At 43.3% G+C, this 12,493-nt stretch overlaps 1 protein-coding gene across 3 annotated transcripts in view; it reads left to right on the top strand.

Annotated features, from left to right (window-relative positions):
* LOC109302864 (interferon-induced GTP-binding protein Mx1-like) overlaps nt 1–12,493 on the top strand; it is a 49,335-nt gene that overhangs the window by 19,634 nt on the left and 17,208 nt on the right. For all 3 annotated transcript variants that reach the window (XM_019524771.1, XM_019524769.1, XM_019524770.1), the window contains exons 4-8: nt 1,475–1,667; nt 3,646–3,783; nt 6,182–6,336; nt 9,133–9,271; nt 11,485–11,683. In XM_019524771.1, the coding sequence (XP_019380316.1) occupies nt 1,475–1,667; nt 3,646–3,783; nt 6,182–6,336; nt 9,133–9,271; nt 11,485–11,683 (824 nt within the window). The remainder of the gene's footprint in view (nt 1–1,474; nt 1,668–3,645; nt 3,784–6,181; nt 6,337–9,132; nt 9,272–11,484; nt 11,684–12,493) is intronic.

The raw sequence follows: 12,493 nt of genomic DNA, 5'->3' as shown, positions 1-12,493 counted from the left end.
AAAAAAAAAAAAAAAAAAAAAAAAAGCTTTTGTGAAGATTTCCTATTTTTTAAACCAAAACATAGGAAAAGTCTACTGCAAAATTAATAAAACTCTTGGGAACAAGTACATAGTTAAATAGTATTTGCTTATTAGATTATAATAGTTATAATTAAGATGAACAAAGGGTTCAATATGTCTTTCTTTGATAAGTACTGCCTTTGATGAACAGGCTGTCATTGAGGTTTGCAACAATAAGTGGTCTACTGAACTTGAGGCAGTGGCCAGCTGATTTTGTGGGCAGATCACAGGCTCGGCTGCCATTTTTACAGGCTTATCCTGGCTGTGGGTCCTCCCACTCCCCGCTGCTGAGGGATTGGAGAGGGTTGTCCATCATACAGCTTCACCACTGATCACTGATTGGTGGAGAGGGGCAGGGCCGCATGATAGGCAGCCCTCAGCCAATCCATGGCAAGAGACGGGCAGCAGCCATCTTGCCTACTCACTTTCATGCCAGCAGCCCCTTTAGTGCCAGGCTGCGTGGCCGGGAGGACAGCTTACATTTTATGTTTAGTAAGTTTTGGGGGGTTTTCCATGGATTTCACTGAGATCACCTGATTTCATAGTTTCCTTGAAATCCACAAAATCATGATTTGATTAGATCCCTAGCAATATTTGTTTACTGATGGAGTGTTTTTAACTCGGGGTACTGATTAAACATTTAGTTTATTTCCCACCTTCATGCCATATTTTAGGTTAAGGTATGAAGCTATCTCACCAGATAAGTCATCAAATATTTAGTTTTATCAAAATGGCTTGGATGCCCTAAATGCAGGAAACTACTTGAATCCTGAAGGGAAGATTACAGGATGAAGGAGAGAAAATTTGGAAAAGACAACAAGATGTCACTGTCTGCACATAGCTGGGAATCCTAAGCAGTAGTTGAAATGCTAAATAGTTTCTAAGGAGCCAGTTTTAGTTTATTAAAAATTGAGTCCTCATTTGTTATTACCCTTTGCATACAATACCTGAAACAATTAGTTACATAAATGAGTCGTACAAAAACATTCATGGGGAGTCTCCCCAAATTTTTATTACTAAGACCTGCATTATTTTCACGACATATGTTGCAATACATGTACTAGGAGAGTATTAGCTTTATAAATATTATAAGCAAAATAAACATGCATTTACCAAAGTAAGTGGACAGAGTGCGTTGATAAGTGTGGTGTTCCTGCTTTTCTGCAACTTATAATGTGTACCTCAGTCACTAGTGCAAGTAAACTAATATTTGCTGCATTTATTGTGTTTTATAATGTGAAACATATTTCAGAAAGCTTGAACATTAAAGAGCTGAAGCATGTTATGAAGTATAGATTGTTGTTGATGTATTTGACTTATTTATATGCCAATATGAGTTCTTGTACGGAAACATTTAACTTTCTCTATGCTCTTATGAAGTGAGCTCTTATTAAACGTCACACTATTCTATCAGAAAGCAGAGAACAGCTTGTATGGCCAGTATGAGGAGAAGGTCCGTCCCTGCATTGATCTCATTGACTCTCTCAGAACACTCGGAGTAGAAAAAGATCTCCCTTTGCCAGCAATTGCTGTAATTGGAGACCAGAGCTCTGGAAAAAGCTCAGTCCTAGAAGCACTGTCTGGTGTCGCTCTTCCTAGAGGCAGTGGTAAGTGTTTACTTTTATGTTCGTAGGTGGTGGAAGGCTGGGTGGAGCTTTGCCCCCACAAATGCAGGCAGCCTAGTTGCGGGCTTTGGGTGGCTGCAGTGGCGGGGGGAGGAGTGCACACACAGACGAGCAGCTGGAGCTTGCAGGCAGCTGGAAACTCTACCCAGCCTGGACCATCCCACATCCGTAAATGTGTGGATGGGAAGGAGCACAGGGGAGGGGAGGGAAGGGCTATGGGGGTGCAGCAGATCGAGGCCCCCCACAGAGTGGGGGGGGGTGAATAGGGCCTTGGTGCAGGGTGTGGGATGATCCAATTCTGGGCAGCTCATCCAGGGGCACGGGGGGCGGGGGTTCCGCCACCCCCGGGGCAGGCACAGAGGCACATGCCCCCCAATCTGTGCATGGGGCAGAGAGCTGGGTTCTGCCCCTGCTGCCAGTGCCCCAGCAGCCATATGACACCGGTGGTAGGAGGCATGTGGTGTTGCGTGGCTGCCAGGGCACTGGCAGCAAGGGCAGAGCCCAGCGCCCAGCAGCAGCTGCCTGCATGCCACACACAGATCAGGGGGTATGTGCCCCCTGTGCCTGCCTCGGGCAAGGGAGCAGGGTGAAGCCGCACCCCTAGACAAGCCGCCTGGGCCCAGAGCATCCCACAATCTGCCCTGGCCCTGGGGCTCCATTCACCTCAGCCCCACTCACTCCCTCATTGGCAGCCTCCATTGGACCCCGACCCCTTCCCCACAACAGACTTACCTGCAGGGGTGCGCACATGCTCAGCACCACCACCCCCCAATCATATTTTCTTCCTCTGCCTATGATTATGCTTTTTCATCTCTGAAATCTCTCAAGTTTGCAGAGGTTGCAGTCTGTCCTTTGTCAGATAAAGAGCTGAGATTTGGAAAACTGGAAGTGCATTTTAGATTCATAACTCAAGGTATCCCCCAAAAAAACTTTGCCATCAGAAAGTTTATGACTAGTTTGACTTGCTATCACACACTCACTTAAAGTCACTTCTTCTCAGTCAGATGAGAAGCATAAAATTGCTCTCCATGGTAAAGGAGAGTGTTTGTAGCTCATACAGATACCAATCTTCCCTCTCTGCATAACATAATGCTATCTGCTTATTCACTGCTGACACAAAAATGTCTGAATCAGTAATAGATGTTACGTTTTTGTCAAGTTTTCACATCACATCCAGTTTTTGTTTTATCATTATGTTAGATTTGCATGCATCAGTAAATATTTTTAGGGAAAAACATGTCCGAAGTTTGAGAAAATTATTCATTTAGATCCCTGAAGTTTATAAAAGGAACTGATACTGTAGCTCAGCAGTGATTTTAAAGAGTGGTTCCAACAAGGCTGTCCACCTACACATGCAAAAGTATTAATGACATTCCTAGAAGAACTGCAGAAACCACCACAATCTCAGACTGGCTCCTATTTGGTGAAAACTAATGCATCTCACACGCACACATTTTCTGATAACATATGCTTTTTAAATATCTCCCATTTATGCAAACATGTCAGAAGACATGGCTTTGAATTCAGTTTTCCATAGGCTGTAACTAAAGGGGTTTTTTCATCACAACTGGAGAAGGATTTGAAATTTGGACCAATTAATTTGAAAGTCCATTGCACTTTTCCTGCTTCATGTTTTCACCATGGTCTGGCATATCTTAAGTTGAACTGTTATTGGGGAGAGGGGAGGCATGTGCCACTGCAGCACACAGGGTTAAAGCAAAAGTGATTTTATGGAGTGAAATCAACTTAAAAGCTGCTACTGTTGTTGTTGTTGAGAGACTTATGCTGGCCAAAGCAACTGTTTAGGATATGGTTTCATGTGTTCCAGGAAGCAAACTTTGAATACCTGTGAAGCTTTATGCATTGTGTGTATTTGGAGAGCCATTATATTTTGTGGCAAACTCTAAATCTTAAAAGCAACAAGAATGATCAGACTAACTCAATTTGTAAATCGTTATAGGCATTGTTACCAGATGTCCTTTGGTACTCAAACTTAAAAAGACAGCACCTGAACACGGGTGGAAAGGGAAAATTAGTTACCTCGGTATAAATGAGGTACTCCAGAATCCTGCACAGGTGGAGAAAGAAATAAGAAAGGGTAAGTTCAGTTTATTCCATTCTGATTCCATTGTATTTATTTATTTTATTCCTATATTGCCCTCTCAAAAATAGCCTCAAGGCAACTTACAATAAAAAAGCCATAAAAACAGATAAAATAGTACAGGCAACCACTGCTTAATGCTATTTCGCTATAACACTGAGTGTTCTGAGAGAGTAATAAAAGTGACATATTTGCCATTCTTGGCCTCAGTGAAGTTCCACCAGGGTTTGTCATATCTGCTTACAGTAGGCACGCACCTGGATGGCATTTCTCTGGAGGTTGGGCTGTAATGCAGTAACTGTTTAATGCCTCATCTGATCAATTCCAAAATTTCAAGGAAAGTTCAGGACCTTCATGTTTTTGAACTAAGTAAGAAAAACTGAAAGGGATAAATGCAGGACACATGGAGTCCCAGCTATTATTTTAACATGCCACATTTTCCAACAATTCTGCATGTGTCTGTCTATATTTCAAACACATCTTAATGGCTTCTGAGTAACCCTACTTGTCCTCCCTAAAGGCTAGGTACAGACATTCAAAACATGGTTTTCTGTAAGCAGCATAGTGCAGATCAGTAGTGAACAGAACATGCATTCACCCTTGTTGGGAGGGTGTGGGGAGCACAAATCTTAAACTGGCTTCCACCATTTTTAACCAGTCTATGTGCACCAGACTTGTGTTCTGTTAGGGGCATAGACTGGTTTCCAGTCACTTTTATACTGGTAAAAGTGTAATGTCTATACCTGGCCATTGAGCTTAACATGCTGTAATGGTGCAAAAATAAATGACATAGCATCCCAAAAAGGAGTAATGGTGAAGATGGACATACATCAAGAGGCAATAGCACAAGGGACCTGGTGGAAGAATTAGAAGCACCCAGAAACTCTGTCAGAGGAAAAATTGAGGATAGACTCATGAATTCCCTTAAGGAGGAAAGGGTAAAAGCCATTTGTGTAATGAAATGGAAGGAGCCCTTAGCTTGCATGAGAGGCGTAGCTTATAGAACATACTACAGACTGTTTCATCTTTATGCTCCCAAGTGACTCTTGCCACTGTGTGGTGGCAGTTTTTGACACTTCTGCACCATTTGGATTCTGTTTCCACTTGTGACAAATAGGGATTGCTCTGTACGTGTACCTGTCAGAATAGACTGGAGGAGGGGAGCCCTCCTTCCTTGCAGCCCGCTAAGCTAGTCACTCAGGGACCGGAAGACCTGAGTTCCAGGCCCTTTCACTCAGGGTATCCTGTTTCCCAGCAAAGTACTCTAACTATCAAGCCATGGGGAGTCAACCTGCATCATGGGTGCCACAAGTTGTATGGGAAGCCTCTGTCTGCAGATTGAGGCGGTGGGCAGGCAACACAGTGGCACATAGGACAGGGAGAAGAAAGCAGAGCAGCAGCTTGGTTAGGAAGCACAGAGCAAGGAGCAAAAAGATGAGCAGCAGATCAAGTAAGGGTGTGGCATTGGACTGGAGTGGCATTCAGGAAGGGTGCAGGGCTAATTTGTGGCAGGCCAGCCAAAAAGGTTGGTCCCCACTGGTCTCAGCATTGCTCAGAGATCTCTTCAGCTTCCCCTTGAAGCCCCATGGGTTGCTAGAAGGACGAGGAAAACATATCTCTCCTGCCCTAATGATAATCTGCTTGTCCCTGGAAGCTTATGACTTGATTGTCCCTACTGGCTTAGTTTTTATAGTTGCATGCATTGTTAATGGTCATAACTTTATCCAGTTCTGGTTTATTTGTATGTGCTTTGAGGTTTTCAAGAACTAATTAAAAATTTGGTAATCAAATAAATCACACCCATGTCAAATAAGCAAATTACAGCTATAAAAGTTTCTTATGAGACATTATTTACTTTGACATCATAGAACACTAGCCTCGCACTATTATCTGACAATATGGTCAGGCAGAAATAACAAACTAATTAAGTATGTATGCATTTCTTTGACCTGTTCAGCTTGGACAGGATGTGATCTAATGGGTAACGCAAAACCCTGAGAATTAATATTCCTACATGCTGTTCTTGGTTCTGCCTTTAATTGTTTCAGACGTAGTTGAATGTGGAAACAATTGTATAACAACTGAATATTTCATTAGCTCACTATTATTGCATCATATTATCTGTCTCCATAAATCTTCTTTGGGTATATAGAGATTTCTTAGAAAGCACATTTCTCAGTGATTATCAAGTCCCACATCCTCTGAAGGACATTAACCATGAACCAGTAATTTCCATAGCATTTTTCATGAGTAGATCTTCAGATCTTTTAGCCCCCAAAAGCTTTCTTAAAAGGAAACATGGGAGCAACTCATGTTCTCCAAATCCATTATGTTCAGCTAAAATTCTAAGTTTCTAAACTCTGCTTTCATTGCCTTGCTCTTTCCTCCATTGTAGCCCAGGATGCAATGGCTGGTGAAGGAGCGGGCATTAGCCATGAATTAATTTCCCTGGAAATCAGCTCCCAAGGTGTTCCAGATTTGACCCTGATTGACTTACCAGGGATCACAAGAGTGGCTGTGGGGAATCAGCCAGAAGACATTGGAGAACAGGTAAAGCATTTGCACCTTCCTATCTGGAAAAAAAGTTGCAGCAGTAGAGATCCCATGTACACCATGCTATAGGGCACAGCTAATTCATCACAAACATCATGAAAGAGAGAGAGAATACACAAGACAGTTGCTGAGAAAGGAAATGCTCTGATTGATACTGCACACAGCAGTGTACTGCAGAGATGCCTATGCTACCCCAGATACCAAGCAGTCTAATTATGGCAATATCAGTAGCATAAGGATGGGTGGGTAAGCAGATCATGATCCCTGGGCACTGCCCAAGAGCAGGATGTGCCAGAATAGAATGGGGGACTCCTGTCCTTCTTGTTCCCCCACTTGGCTCCAGATCCTACCAGAAAGGTCACAGTGCCAGCAGTGGTGGAGAAACATGTCATTTTAAAGTCATGCTGGGGAATGTAGGTTCTACTGTGGTGGGGGAGATGTTACTTCATATTTTTTTCTGCCAAAGCTTTTCTTTTTTTGGCTGTTGTGTGTGCATATCTGCAGCAAAAAAAAAAAAAAAAGAGGTGACACCTCTTAGCAGCAGTGGATTCCAGCTGCTGTTCTTGCAATGCTGTCATCTCTTTTCCCCTCCCTGCTGCCAGTGCCACCAGAGCCAGGAAGCTGAAAGGTGCAAGGGGAAGAGAAGAGTGGGATTGTCTAGGCCATAGTCCTGGCCAATTATGCCTCTGGAAAGTGTGGAGCTCTTTTACCCCGCTTCTGGTACCTAGCCCAGATGGTTTAAAGTAAGCTTGGGTACACTATGCTAAAGTCTGCTGTACAGATATAGGCCTAAAATGAAATATGTGCTGGCCCTATAGAGATCATTGTGTGAAAGGATGGCTCACAACTAAGGAAACCTCTTTCTAGCATATTAATACACATTATCATCCTCAGCTGTGAAACAAAAAAAGGCAAATTGGGCACATCCCCATGAGCACCTCAGAGCAGTCTGAGGCACTGCAAACATCACGTGGTGCACATGCAAGCATTCACTGCTGCTTAGCAGCACCGTGCAAGGGGGCCGGTTTACGCCAGGCAATCCTGGTACCAAAAAACCCTGCTAAAAGAATCAAAGTGGTGCCAATGGCAGAGACATGCACTGCCAGAAACCAGAGCCTGACTATCCAAAGCCACGTTCTGGCCACTGGCCGGGCTCCAAGCAGCCAGATCACCCTTGGCTCCATTACTGGTTCAATGATTTCTCAGTGCTTCATCAAATAACAGATCATAATCTGACTTCAGAGGGTCATTGTGAAGTCACAGTGGTATAAATGGGAGCAATATATGACGCACTATTTCTGTTGGGCTTTTTTATTTCTGTTAAAACATTTTCTGAAGTTAAAAGGATAATGTACAAAGAAGTGAGAGACCCCCTTTTTTAATAAGGTAACAGAAGCTAATTTCTGTAATGCAAGTGAGAAGACGGGAAGCTTAAGGCTAATTCAGTGTAACTTTAGCATGAATAGGAGCTAAAGGATGGTATATATTCTCTTCCCCCAAGGAACATCTAAATAGTAAATTGGAATGAGAGCAGATAAAGATTAGTAAATCTTTATGAATGAGAGGTTTTGGGGTAAGTATTGTAACAGCACCAAGTGGTCTTTCTTATTCAGCCAGAATGCAGGGCAGCAGTCATTCTCCTTTATAATAAAATTACTGTAAATATTGCTAGGACAATATCACAATCAAATGGTTGGTTTGATATTTTCCTGAACTGGGTATATTTTCTAGAGAAAAAAATAAAAAAGATAGAAAGTATCTTAACTTAGGAAGAGGACAGAAAATATGATTGAAATGAAATGGGAAAGACATTTCAAAACTCAAAGTAAGCTGTTAATTTAATTCAATAAAAGTAGATCTATGCAAACCTTTAGCAACACACCCAAAATCATGAAAAATCCTATTGATTTGGGGGTTTATACAGAGAAACAAAACCAGCCAAATACAACGTAAGTTTATTTCTCAAATCTTACTGTACTGCACAGAAACAGTGCTTTGCTTTCTTTTGATGGATACCGAATCAAGACCAATCATGTAGCTCTACATTTAGCTTGATGCTGGTGTGTCAGTATACTCTAACTTCATTTTTCTATTCTAACATGCACTTTGACAACAGAATCTGGGTTTCCCGCACCATGGCCACTGATGGAATGAAATGTCACTAATATTGTCACCATCAAATACTGGAGCTGGCAACCTATGGCCCACAGGCAGGATCTGGCCCACAGACGTGGAGCTTCAGCAGCAGGGGGTACCTTGTGTAGGTGCTCTCCTCATGCCACCATGAGTATGAATATCAGCTTCAGGAGCTCTCCCTGTGTAGATCAGGAGAGATGTATCTGCTGCAGGTGCTTTCCCTAAGCAGCCAGGGAGACATTTGGCAGACAGAGCAGGATTCTAATGCCCGCCTCCTGCCTGTCTTTGATCTAGGGAGGGTCATTCTAGCCCACAGCTGGAAAAGGTTTCTTACCCCGTTCAACTATGTTGTGTACGTGAGCTAGTCTATTTTCAGACAGTTTCACAGAGCAGATCCTTTTAAATCTAGCCAGGTTGTAAGAGAGGTTTGTCTCCTGTCTCCGTTGAAACAATGAACGAAAAAATGCCTGCAGTCGTATACCTTGAACAGTTAAATTATCTTTAGGTAAGAGACTGAATTCATCTGCAGAAATGTCTGTACCCACTTCCACAAAATATTTCATAATGGCGAGGTACCTCACTTTAATTGGAAACTGGTCCATGCTATTTGATAACATAAGCCTTAATACATCTTTTTCTTTCCACACTAAACTGCAGATTAAAAAGCTAATTAAAAGAATCATTACTAAACAAGAGACAATAAACCTAGTGGTGGTACCCAGTAATGTGGATATTGCAACAACCGAGGCACTGAAAATGGCTCAAGAGGTGGACCCTCTTGGAGAGAGAACTCTAGGTAAGACGTATGTTTAAAAATGCACCTGGAAGAGGAAGTAAGTTATATTTCATAGAGTTCTATTGTTTTGTCCACCGTGGCCCAAGCCCACAATGGGTTATAAAAATATAACCTATATAAAACAGCATACAAAGAGATAGAAGGACACTAATAGGGATAGCTCAGTCTTGGGCCCTACTGGGCACATCCATACATGCACTTTACTGCAGGCTTGACTAATTAGCTGTGCAAAAAAAGGTCATAGTCTATACATGCTCCCATATTAGGGCGCAGTAAATTAAGTCAACTGTAGGATAGCACTGCCTGGGGTAAATACTAGTCAATGACAGAGTACTTGTGTGCTCAAATGCATGTATAGACTGTACCAGGGTTGGCTGGGGCATGAGGATGTTACAGCACAGGGGCTGCCTGCCAACTAGCCCTACACTATAGCACTCTTGTGCCTCAGCCAAGACACTGCCGAACACTACCACCTGGAGCCTAGGGCTGACCCCTCAGGCTCTCTGTTCTGGATCAGCTGTTCCTGGGTGCAGCATCCTCATGACTAGAGTCAGACTCTGAAAAAGCCTGAGCCTAAATTGATTCAACCTTTGCAGGTTAGTCTAACCTGGCTAGCCTGAGCCAATTGGAAACTGGACAGACATTCTCTGTGGACTGAGAAAATTCAGCCATATGCCTGCAGTGGCTCAGGCTAAAAGTCTGGGAGCACTAGACCAGCCCTCCCTTCCCTTGCTCAAAGTTGATCTGAGGGGGGTATGGCCAGGCCCCAGCAGGACTTTCTCATTAGGGAGGTCTGCCTGCAACATCCCAGGCTTTTTCCCACTGGCTGCTCAAGGGGTGGGAGAATTGTCAGCCCCCAGGCCCTTGCTAGCACTCTGAGGCAAAGGGGTGTGTGCAGTGCATGGATCTGTTGATGATATGGAGCTTTTCAATCTCCCTCCCTGCTTGTCAGACTGTCTGCAGCAAACTGACAGGGGAGCAAGGTTGCCCGAAGCTGAAGAGTCTTTATCACCTGCTTAGCAAAACAATAGGCTCTCTCCACCTTACTTCAAACTCTTCTTAAACAGCTTACAGGGCTGATCTGTTGATTAGCTCCAAAAGCCCTGTTCTGTCCGGCTGCCTGTCCCAATGAAATTGGAAAAAGATGCACACAGACACCTCTTAGCATTAGCTAGCACACCACATGCCTAGGATCCATAGGGCTGGGGTCCGTGCTGTGGGAGATGGGAGGGGGGGAATTTCTGTTTGAGCAGTGAGGGCAGGGCAGGGGAAGCCAGCAGACGCTGCTCTATCTGCAGTCTTTGTTGGAATCTTATACAGCACTAGCTAGCATATCATATGCTGGCTATGGGCTGTGCTGTGGGAGAGGGGATCCCGGCTTAAGCAGCTAAGTGGTGGGGGCGTGGGACACAGGGAAGCCAGCAGACCCTGCTGTGTCTGCAAGTCTCTGCCAAAAGAGCTCTGCCCAGGGAGCAGAGGGGAGGGTGCAGCCCTGCTGTGAAGCCCATGCCAGGATGCTGGGGGTGTTTGATTTATCTTAAACCAGCAAGGGGTCTGGGACAGGCATTGCATAAACTGGTTTGAGCCAAATCAGTTAAGTCTGATACTACCAGGTTTATCTCAGACTGCTTTCAGCCATTTTTAAATTGTTTTATGTGCACTGAACGTCTGTTCTGTTACAGGTTTAAACCAGTTTTTGATCACTTAAACTGGCTTATGCGTAATGTCTGTCCCTAGCCATGTGTTCCTGGGACTGCCGCGGCTCAAATTGCTGTGATTCTGGGCACACGTGAAGATACTGCGCCCAGGAGCAGCTGACTCCAGCATGAACGGCACTGTAGTTTATTGCTACATGCTAAAAGCCCATGTAGATGCTTTAACAATATGCCTGCAAACTTCTAGAAAATTGAAAAGTTCAAAAGTTAATAGTGGGAAAGCCTCACTGTTACTAAAATATCCATAAGGTGTGCAAGTCTGGGAGGAATCAGAGGTGTTGATTTCTTTTCATATTGTAGATTTCTTTTTAGAGTATAAAGAGTCATTACTAGGAAACATTTTAGAAAATGAAAACAGACACATAAAAAGAATGGAGAAGTTAGTTTAGAATTTTGTGCTAAGGAATTTTCCTGCATTGGAGAATTAAATATTCCAATAGATATTCCTCCTCTTTAATTTATGTACTTATACAATCTTCTCATTGTATTACTTCACAGGGATCTTGACAAAGCCTGATTTGGTGGACAAAGGGACTGAGGAGGCTGTTGTCGATATAGTACGGAACCTTGTCATCCATCTGAAAAAGGGTTATATGGTGGTTAAATGCCGTGGACAGCAAGACATTCAGAACGACTTGAGCCTAGACCGTGCAATCCAAAAAGAGAGAAAATTCTTTCAGGATCATGAATATTTTAGGTAGCTTTCAAGCAAAGGCTCATTACATTTTGGGTAGCTTTCAAGCAAAGCTCATTACATTACTGGAAAGACTTCTGCTGACTTAAGTGGGCTTAGATTACACCTGTACTAAAGATTATACTTACTTTTTTGTTTTCCATGTAGTATTTCTGAATGTGCAAAGAAGACTTTAAACATCAAATAATTGCTCATAAATAGAACTTCTTCTGAGATGAAAGTTTGATTCAAGCCCTAACCAAGAAAGGAAAGTGCTGAACTTTAAGCACCCAAGTAGTTCTAATGAGGTTAGGTTAGATGCTTTAAAGTCTTGTGCTGAATGAAAAACTTGTGCCTATTCACTGAAAAGTATGACAAAACTTGTAGGCAAATTATGACTGATGCCCGGAGAACAGTGCGATCCATATAAGATAACTCTATGGCAATTGATACATCAAGGCTAGGGACAGAAATTACACATAAACCCAGTGTAAGTGCTTGGAAACTGGTTCAAATCTGTAACACAACAGAAGTTCAGTGCACATAAACCGATTCTGGCCATTTTGAAAGTGGTTTAAGATAAGCCTGGATGGATGTAGTATCAGACTTAACTGAATCAGTTTATTGAACTTCTGTCCCAGATCCCCTCCAAATTCAAGTTAACTCAGTCCCCCTGCATCCCAGGATGCCTTGCACCTCTCCTGCAAACCCCCTTGTAGGGTGGGTGGGCTAGCCTTGGCCCAAGCTGTCTGCTCCAGCCCAGCCAGGAGGAATGCTCTAGTACCCCCACCACCACCTCCCTGGCTTCTGGCCTGGGCTACTGCAGGCATGGGC

This window comes from Gavialis gangeticus, unplaced genomic scaffold, assembly GCF_001723915.1.
Source record: "Gavialis gangeticus isolate Ggan-Ray unplaced genomic scaffold, GavGan_comp1, whole genome shotgun sequence".
Classification (NCBI taxonomy): Eukaryota; Metazoa; Chordata; order Crocodylia; family Gavialidae; genus Gavialis; species Gavialis gangeticus.
Note: the sequence above shows the minus strand (reverse complement) of the source record. Positions and strands in the feature narration are given on the sequence as shown.